Source organism: Morus notabilis, unplaced genomic scaffold (assembly GCF_000414095.1).
Source record: "Morus notabilis unplaced genomic scaffold, ASM41409v2 Scaffold577, whole genome shotgun sequence".
NCBI classification, from domain to species: domain Eukaryota; kingdom Viridiplantae; phylum Streptophyta; class Magnoliopsida; order Rosales; family Moraceae; genus Morus; species Morus notabilis.
In genome coordinates, this window is record NW_010357321.1 from 159,215 (window position 1) to 169,594 (window position 10,380).

Consider the following 10,380-nt stretch of genomic DNA (forward strand, 5'->3'; position numbering starts at 1 on the left):
CTGGGAATGTTATTATACGAGATGGAATCCATTCCTTCTTGAGAAAGAAGTAGATAAATAATTTTCTTGAGTGTTGATTCGGTACTTAGATTAGTAAGAGCGTTCTGGTTCATGAATGTGTTTTATGAATCACTATCCATTAGAGAATCAATGGTACTCAAGGATGAAGATATAATTAGAGAGGTTAACGGATTCTACCTTACTCTAATTATGAATTATTTATGGATGATTGATTTATATGTAATGACTATATCAAATGGACACTTCGCAGTTTAGAAGTAATTAATGTCTGTAATTTCGAGAGTTCAATTCCAAGTTTATAGTGGAGTAACTATTAGAATTAATAGAATTAATTAATTAATTAAAGTGTTTAATTAATTATTAATTTTATTGAAGCTCGAGATTATAGGTCCGTATGTCCCCGCGTCGTCCTTGTAATTCTACTAGACACAAAGGGCAAAATGAGAATTTTAGAATTACGAAATTCTAAAATTGAATACTCGAAAAATAATTAATTGAGAATTAATTATTATTTAAATAATGTAATTATTTAAATTTGAATTTGAACACATCTAGATTTATCCATTTAAACTTATTTGATAAGTTGTTCAATTTAGAATTCAAATTAATTTAAGTTTGACTTAAATTCGAATTTGAATTTGAATTAAAATTTGACTACAGGATAAATGATGAATTATCTTCCTTTCTTATCAGAATTGGCGCCACATACACAAGGTTAGAAAACCCTAAGTGTGGCCGGCCACCTTGTGGATAATAGGAAGGAATTTTCTGTTCCAAATTCAAAATTGGAGATAGGGATTTGATTCTGTTTTGAAGTTTAACTTCTATTCTTTAAATATGAGAATGATAGAAAATTGTGAACCCAATTTTTAGAAGCATTATTCAGCCCTAAATTGTTTGGTGGCTGAATTTCTCAAGGAAAAAAGAGAGCAAAAATATTTTTCTCCAAAAATTTCACATCGTGCATGCATTGGTGTTTGTGAAAATTCAAATGTTTAAGAAACCTGTTTTGTCTCACATGTGCCCACACACACGTCTACGTGGAATCAAGAAATTGACGTGAAAGACTTTGATATTCTAAACACAAAGATTGGAGCAAAGACTGTTCGTGGACAAAGAATTCAAGTTATCATCCGAGTCGGCTTCCAAGTATTTTTCCGGATTGAGTTCTTGATGTAAATTAATGCGATTAATTTATTCGTGCATAAATTAATATAATCTATAGAGTATCTCAAAAAATTTATGAAAATTTTTGTTATACATGATCCGCCTCCCTGCCACACTTCCACACCCGAATTCGATTCGGGAACCAACAGAAACCCCTTTTGTATTTTGGAAGAAGCTCAGCTGCTCAGTCAACTGAAACTGGTTGCATGTTTTCAGCCTCATTCCTCAGCTCTTGGAACAGGACGGATGATAAGTATCGCTCTCCAAAACTTGGGTGAATAGTCTGAAAGTTTCAAATAATTCGAAAAGGTTAATACATAATAGATTGTTTGCAAAACATTATAAACTCAAGACAATGTCTTAAAATAATGGATCTTGACCAACTAAATTTTGTTTTATACAAGATATGCATAACTTATCCTTATCTTATATAAAGCTCAAAGTAACTTGAAGCAAATGCCAATCATGATAAAGAAAATGTTGATCCCTATAATTATCATCTGCCATGCAAATACCAATGCTATAATTATCACTAAAAAGTGAAAAATTACGTATTTGATGTGTTATTTTATTTAGTGAAAAATTATGTATTGGATGTGTTATTTTATTTTATAATCTAATGCATAATGTAAGTATGTTATTCTACTTTTTGTAATTAATAAGTTTTAAACTTGTAAAAGTAAATTTTAGTATTAAAATATTAGAAAGACTAATGTTATAATGATTAAGTAGAAAAAAGTTTATATATAAACCATCGCAATTAAATGTCAAATTTAGCATTTACTATACTTAATAGCAAATTTGTTACTAAGCATCTCCAATGCAATACTATAATTAATGTGTCAATTATAAATTTAACGTTTGAGTGCAAAAAACACTCTCTAATGTAATGCTATTTGTGGTGCTAAATTTTCTATATGCTATACTTTGTGCGAAATTTACCACAAAGTATAGCATATGAAAAATTTAGCATTTGATTACTATTGGTTGAAATGTTTACTTTTTCCATATAATTAATGCAGCTTTTGCATTTTTTAATTATTTTAAAAATAAAAGTTTATTTTTACAACTTTCAAAGCTTAATAATTATAGAAAAAAGTAGATTTATCATTTCAAATATCATTATGCATTAGAGTAAAAATGAAAATAACATACCATATCATATCATACTTTTTTATGTTAAATATACAATTGGCATTAGCATTTACATTAGAGATGGTCTAAGTAACCCATTTGCCAAATGTAGCATTAAAATAATAATATTGTATTGGAGGGGTTTTTTTTTTTTCAATCAAATGTCAAATTTTAGCATTGACACATCAATGCTAAATTGATGATAAAAGCAATAGAGGAAGCAAGAAAAAGTAAAAGATCACTTAATTCTCACTATGAATCAGATTTGAGGGATGATTTTCTCTTACCACAATAAGTTTGCCTTTGTTCTCCGGCATTCTAGCGAGCCTAAGAGCGGCAACAGTATTGGCTCCGGATGAAATCCCAATCTGCAAAAGTTAATAGCAAGGTGTGAGATCAATATTACAGGGCTAAAAGTACTTTTTGGTTCATATAAGTTAAAGCCAATCTGGTTCAAAGAGGATAATTTGAAAGAGTTGTTTGAGGAATTACCATGAGTCCCTCTTTAAGTGCCAATTGCCTTGCCATGTTGACAGCATCTTCACTACTAACCTGCACGAAAGATTTTGAAAAGACAGTTCAGTAAAATACAGAACTTCAAAATTAATACCCTTATAGTGTTTTGTTTTTATAATTACTTGCCTCTAGAACCTTTTCCATTACGTCCATGTCCAAAATATCTGGTTTAAATCCAACCCCATTGCCAGTAATATGGTGTGGACCTGATCCAATGGAGAAATATAGGAACTTTAGCAATTGTGGTGACCAAAACAGAATTTAACAAGAAAAACTTATGAATGAAGAGATCTAAAAAGAAACAAAAAATCATGAATGTCTTTACCTGGTTTACCACCATTGAGTACATTACTCTCAGCAGGCTCTACACCATAAATCTGCCATGGAAAAATCAGATAAGGCATGTTAAGTAAATGAAATAGTAGACCAAAAAACAACATCTCTTAGGATTTTGGGATTTATAAAGAACAAGTAATTTCTAACTTTTAATTACCAAATGACATAGTGTATGATTTATCGTTCTTTTATTGTGAGTGTTTAAAACATTGCACATCAATTAAGTTAAAAATGTTGAATCTACCAACAAAATTGTAACAACTCACCATCCATGGGAGTTGGTATCAAAAAGTTGGTATAAAAAGTCGGGATCCTTAGCACTACTCTTCATATATCAAAGTTACCTTAACATTAGGATTTTTAGATTTGAGATACTGTCCGACCCCAGAGACGGTGCCTCCACTGCCAATTCCCATTACAAAGATGTCGACTTGTCCATTAGTATCCTCCCATATCTCAGGGCCTGTGGTCTCAAAATGCACCTACTTGTCCCCAAGTTTTTGGTTAGTCACAAATGAACTATTCAATGAGATTCATCACAGTGGTGGATTAACAAGCAAGATGCATAGGCTAAAGCAAGTCGACACAAACCTAAACTACCTAAACTCTCTAATTACCTGGGTGTTAGCAGGATTTGAGAATTGTTGGAGCATAAAAGCATCGGGAGTGGATTCCAAAAGGTCGTACGCCTTCTTAACAGTTCCTCCCATTCCCTTGGTGGGATCAGTGAGTATTAGGTCAGCTCCGAATGCCCTCATCGTCACTCTCCGCTCCAGGCTCGTGTACGAGGGCATGGTTAGAACCATCTTATAGCCTTTCATGGCTGCCATAAATGCCATACTGATGCCCATATTTCCTGATGTTGGTTCTATCAGAGTTGTCTGAGCATTTACATAGAAAGCTAGTTCATACCAGAGACTTCAACCTGAAACATAAACTAAACACAGGCCATTTAACTAACCTTTCCTGGAGTAATTAAGTTCTTCTTTTCTGCATCATTAAGCATAGCAAGTGCTGGCCTAAAAACAACAAGAAACAAACTCAATTTTCTGTTTTATCTCCTTTACAAGGCTACATTTAAGATTCCAAAGAACAGAAACATATGCATTATATATATATATATATGTGTATATGTATATTATAGCATACCTGTCTTTGATGCTGGATGTTGGCTGAAACATCTCTTGCTTGACAGCAACATAAGCTCCACAGCCTTCAGTAACTTTGTTGAGATAGACAATAGGAGTTTTTCCAATGAGCTGAAAATGAGTGTTTCAAAATAAACAAAGGTGATCTCTATCCATTAGAAAATGCATAAATTGAGTAAGTAAAAGATTTACATGAGTGAATATATTATAAACGTTGTGGGTTAATAAAAGTTAGCGTTTGAAAGTTTTTCAGAGGAAGCATATTAAAAACAAATGCTTCTTTTACCTTTTCAAAAAATAAAAATCTTAGAGATGTATGTGATATGTACACTATGTATATGGTTCTGAAACATAAAATCACATTAAGTGTAGAACTATAAAAATACTTAAATTTAACAAAATTTAATAAAAACTTGAGTCTAAAATTGCACAAACCCAAGTACAACTTACCAAAATCTTTATAGTATAAAAAGAACTTTTTCTTTTTTGGAGAATTTTATAAGTAAACATGAAAAAAAATACCCTCTAAATATTATGCTTGGACCCTTAGAACAGTAAATATATATATATATATATATATATATTAATTTTGATACGAATATAAACTGTGGAGTTCTCATTTCTCTCTTTGCTCTTTTTTTTTTAGTCAGATACACTAATAGGTAGTGCAAATATTACATTTTAGTTAAAATCACATCAAAATAAAAAAGGTATAAAAATTAAGAGATTCTAAAAATTAAAAGATTCTATACATCCAACGATTCAAAACATAACCTACTATAAGGATAATTTTTTTCGTGCTCTAAATTCAAGTATAGAATTTTTCTTCTTTTTTTTTTAAATAGAAACTTTTTATGGTAGAATATCTACTAATAGATAAAAATTGATACAAAATTAACGGAGCATAATCCATGTTGGAAACAACAGTGTACTAGGTTTTATTTTCCCATCCGAAAAATGTTTAGAAGTATTAAGCACTATCATTAATAAAAAATTAACCTCCTTGTAGATCTCATACAGGATCTATATTCTATTAGTGAACAGTATTTACCATCACCTAATGCTCTTCCCAATCCTGCCGAAGAGTTATCATTTTTAACAAGCAGTATAAATAAATAATAAAAAGGCGTTTTACTTTTCACGAACAATAAAAAAATCTATCGATAAAAGTTTTTGTTTTGCTTATTACAGAGTATAGAATTTCTTTTGGACAAACAATAGAAGAAAAGGAAGGATTTTCAGTCTTTTCAATTGAATCATTCTTAAGGCCATTAAATGAACTTCTAAAGATCGAATCAACACGAACAAATATACATACATACATACATATATATATATATAGAGAGAGAGAGAGAGAGAGAGAGAGAGAGAGAGAGAGAGAGAGGGGTGAATTATTTACTTGAGAAACTTCTTTTCTGATTCTAGTTCCAGGAAGATCCTTGGGGAGATCTCTGAGGCGTTGGGTGAAAGAGGATGGAGAATCGACGACTGCTTGAGCGGAGAAGAGCTTCTTCAACAACATGGAATCACCACGACAAGCAGTGATGGCCGGTTTTCTTCTGAGGAAGCTCCTTAAAGCCGCCATTAATGGAGGTTCCGTGGCTAGTTTTAAGTTCTAATTAACCCGAAAAAAATATGATAATCGGCAAGTGATGGGCGTGCAAATAAGAGTAGTAAGACCGTATGAGACCATCGCATTGGCCCCTTTTTTATAAGAGTTTCTTTCCGAGGCAGGGAACTGCTCAAATAATGGACCATAACTTGTTAAATTATGGTTCATAATTAAATAAGTTATGGATAAATTTGTTAAGTTATAATTTATAGTCAGACAAGTTATGGATAAAAATCGTGAATAATTTATAAAATTATGATTCATAATCAAACAAATTATAGACGAAAATAGGAATTTAACCTATTTATTAACTTATGTAAACTATTAACTTATTAATTTTAATTCTTGACTTATTTTCCTCTATCTCTTTTTTTTTTCTTTTTTCTTTTTATTGTTTATTTTGTAGTAATGTGAGAGACGGAGGCCGAAGTTATTATTTGAGGGCTAATATTTACCCCCGAAATTAATTCGTCGTGTCGTTAAAAGAGCTATATAAGTGCACGACTATTGTTATGTCTTTTAGTTGAATTTTAATTTAAAATAATGTTATAATCTTTTAGGAAATGGAATGCAGTTTCTACTCTTTAGAGGCTATATAAAAAGTAGTGTGTATATATGCGCGTAACGGGGTTGGGCTTTTTAATCTTTTAGGGGACTATATATAAGTGAACTTAAAAACCAAAAGTTGAGGGAGCTTACGCCCCCCTAAGTTTTCATTGGTTTTGTTCCTGACTAGAAATATCAACTGCAATCTTAACTTTTTTACCATTTTGAGTTGTCGATACGACAACTTTTATTACTAGTTGATATGTTATAAGATTTCACACCTTACATTGAAAATTAGAAAAAATTTTAAAATATTATAAATATAACAAAAATGACACAATAATTATCATAATGATATCATGTTTTGTACTTATAATGATATAAAAATGATTTAAATTTTATTATTCTTGTAATATTTCAAAATTGTTGCTAAATTTATACTTTGATATTTAAATTTTGTTATATGTGTAAATCACCATTTATATATATTTTTTTAAATATCTTTTATTGGCGTTCTTGTGTATCAATTTACTCTCTGAACTTTCAACATTCTAAACATTAGAAAGTTATGAGACTCGGATAAAAACTTTAATACTCGAGTCAAGATGAAAATTAATGTCGATGTTGAATATGGCCATAGATTTAACTTAGCTGGGTTTAAACTCCAGCTATGCCGACAAAGAACATTCTTTCATGACCTTTCCTTTAGTCATGTACAATATCATCTTTCCCCAACTTTAATTTTAGGTTAAGGGTGTGCAACCAAACAAAACAACTTATTTTAAGTTAGGTTAAGTAGGAAAAAAAATCATCTGTAGATTGGTTTGGAGATTTTCACACTGTAACAAACTATTTAAGAGATCAAATTCGAACAAAATCAATTATAATTAGATTTATTTGGATTGGTATTTGAATTGATTTGAACTATTATCGATATATCAACTTGCATCTCAACCACATTAGAACCAACTTTGTTATGATAAATATTCGTATATTTCTCATTCATAATCCTTCATAATTCAAGAAGTTAGCTAGTTTCCAATTTATAACAGAAATAAAACATTCAAATTCTAAAATTAATCATTCATAAAAAAAAAAATAAAACAAACAAATCTACAAGACAAAAATATGTATAATCAAGTTTCTCATAAAGTGTTTAAAAATAATATATAATACATTATCTAATCATATTTTGATACATCATACATGTATAGAACATACAACACAAACCAAATCAACTAAATTGGTTTTTTTATTGATAAATTCAAACCAAAAGAAAACCATTGCTAATTGGTTTAGTTTAGTTTGGATTTGATTTGATTTTATTGGTTTGATTATTTTCGTTGGTTTAGTGCACAACCCTACAGTAGGCAATAATCCCACATACCATTATCTAAGTTTTATTCAATTACATTCTTAAAATTTGGAGAAAATGGGACGCGGGAGTTTTATTAATGTTTCCTTGAAGATTTAAACAATAAACCACAACTTTGACAAATTAACGTGGATACACCTAGGACGACCATCTGTTTAGTGTATTTACTGTTTAGTATTTAGTTTTATTTTTTCACGTGACAAATAATAGAAGGCGGCTTCTTTTCAATGATGAAAATGCATCTACTTGCATTAAAAAAACGATCCCAACTACTTTTAGGGTCTAACATGATGTTTTTACCTTTATTTAGTGAACAAAAATGGTAGACGGTGATAATTAATCAACATGGAATTCAAGAAACGGTAAGAAACCCACCAATAAAAATGACTTGGTACAATAAGGGGTTAAGATCAATGTAATAAGTAGATTAAAGGTGTTTATTAAGAATTTGAGTTGTGTTTGTGAAAAAAATAATACTATAATAATAAAGTGAAATTTGAATTTTTGTAAACAAAAAAATATAATAATAATAAAAGTTGAGTTGTGAAAAGAATAATTTTGTTAATTTCACATCAAATGCTATAAAAGTCGGGATAAAAAGGTGTTAATAAAGGCCTCGTTCACTTCACAGATTTGAGTTTTCAATTCGAGCTGAGATGTAACATTTTCTGAGAACTTTTCACTGTAGCAGAAAAAGTTAGATGTGACATTTTCTGATAACTTTTTACCGTAAAAACTTAAAACTGAAAACTCGAACTGGTAAAATAAACGAGACCAAAATGTTCGGACCAAAAGATTATCTCGACAATTTAGGCAAAACATATGTGAGTATACTTCTTCAAAATTTAATTAGGTTCTTCTTTTTCTCTCTTTGACAAGACCTTGCACCATTTCAACCACTGCAAAAGCATGGCTCTCCAATTTACACTTTTCCTCCAGCAATCCTTTTACAAATCACTTGAATGATGAAAATTTTCTCTTTATTTTTAAGCTTCAAAATTACTTTTCAATGTGTGCATTTTCAAGAACAAAAAAAACATTAATAAAGTAAGAAAACAAAGTGTTTAATTAGTAGGGCGTAGTTCTCAACCCTAAGAATATTTTTATCAAATTTACATTAATTTATCTAATTTAATATAAACCCTAAGAAAATTTTTTTCTCAAATTTACATTAAACTATATTTAAAATGTATTTAATTAGTAGAGTGTACTTTTCTTAATCTAATATAATTGTGATAGTACGATTAAGATATCACAAAATTCTTAAAACAAAAAAAAGAAAATCGCTAATTTTGTTCCCAACTATATACAAAGTTAGAAATGGTTCCTATTCTCTTATAAAAAGGGATCAAATCGTAACTTCGTATATAATTGGGGAACCAAATTAAAAATTTATATAAGGTATATTACAATTCGGGAACTAAATTAGAAATTTATATAAAGTGATAAAATCATTTTGGTACCCTGTATTATAACAAAATATGCTTTTAGTATTCTGCATTTTTAATAATATTAAAATTGTACCTTGACTTTTTAAAAATATCTTCTCAATATCTTGAAGTTAAGTTTAGAACATATAATGTCCAAACTACCTTTCCTATCAATTAAATAGAAATCATTATTCTTTTAAAAAATTTAAAAATATTTTAAAACACTAAAATATTTAAAAGAAAACAACAAAATAGAAAATCTCATGGTTTTTTTCTATATATCTATTAGTTTTTTATTAATTAAATAAAATAATATTAAAGTCATTTTACATCTTACAAATTCAACTTTAGAGTACCAAAATGATGTTTTTAAAAATGTTAAGATATCATTTTAATATTATCAAAAAGTAAAATACCACAAACATATTTCACTAGAACACGTACTAAAATGATTTTATCCTTTATATATATATATATATATATAACTTTTATAAACGTAAGTAAGTTTTTTTTTTTTCTTGAAATAAACGTAGGTAAGTTGCGACTGAAATAATAAGCTTCGATGCACTGCATCTGCCCCATCGGGTCGACAATGGTCAAGGTCGAATATTACAGATTCCTACTTTTCTTTTAGTTTGATCTCTTTCTATTTTGTGGATGAGTTTGGGCGTCTTTTTTTTTTGCCCTGTATGTTCAATAAACGTGAAAAGGATGGCACCTAAGAAAATTTATGATCCAAAATTTTCATTTTTTTTTTTTCCAGAATACATCCAAATTAGGATTTATGATCACGACGTATATTGAATTGGTCGCTCTTTACCATATTGGAAAGGACATGGACAAGTATAAGTTAAAAACTATGCAGAAAGCAAATTTGCATTTGGCTCCCCAACAATATAAAAGGCAAACACATTTTAATGCCGCTTTACAACTAGAAAAAACAAAAAAACAAAATCCACTTTTTTCTAATCCAATATGGCTAAGCAATACAATACATATAGTGATCAGCCATAGTAAAAATAAAAGTCTCTTTAATTTCACCGATTTGAGTTGAGAATTTGAGTTTTGTTACAATTAAAAACTCTCAGAAACAGT

The 10,380-nt window shown here is 29.5% G+C and overlaps 1 protein-coding gene across 1 annotated transcript; it reads right to left on the reverse strand.

Annotated features, from left to right (window-relative positions):
• Window positions 1-1,223: 1,223 nt before the first annotated feature.
• On the reverse strand, window positions 1,224-5,990 carry LOC21395612 (bifunctional L-3-cyanoalanine synthase/cysteine synthase 1, mitochondrial). The gene is made up of 10 exons (XM_024168229.1): window positions 5,722-5,990; window positions 4,324-4,433; window positions 4,136-4,193; window positions 3,792-4,055; window positions 3,519-3,656; window positions 3,164-3,215; window positions 2,965-3,044; window positions 2,815-2,874; window positions 2,610-2,690; window positions 1,224-1,471 (listed from the first exon to the last, which is right to left on the reverse strand). The coding sequence occupies exons 1-10, from the start codon at window positions 5,905-5,907 to the stop codon at window positions 1,373-1,375; spliced, it is 1,128 nt and encodes a 375-aa protein (XP_024023997.1). The 5' UTR covers window positions 5,908-5,990; the 3' UTR covers window positions 1,224-1,372.
• Between the last annotated feature and the right edge of the window lie 4,390 nt (window positions 5,991-10,380).

Coding starts and splice junctions, on each gene's coding strand:
- LOC21395612 (XM_024168229.1), bottom strand. CDS start 5,907: ATGGCGGCTTTAAGGAGCTTCCTCAGAAGAAAACCGGCCATCACTGCT. Junction 4,434..5,721: donor TCAGAAAAGAAGTTTCTCAA/GTAAATAATTCA, acceptor ACTCATTTTCAG/CTCATTGGAAAAACTCCTAT. Junction 2,875..2,964: donor TAATGGAAAAGGTTCTAGAG/GCAAGTAATTAT, acceptor TCTTTCGTGCAG/GTTAGTAGTGAAGATGCTGT.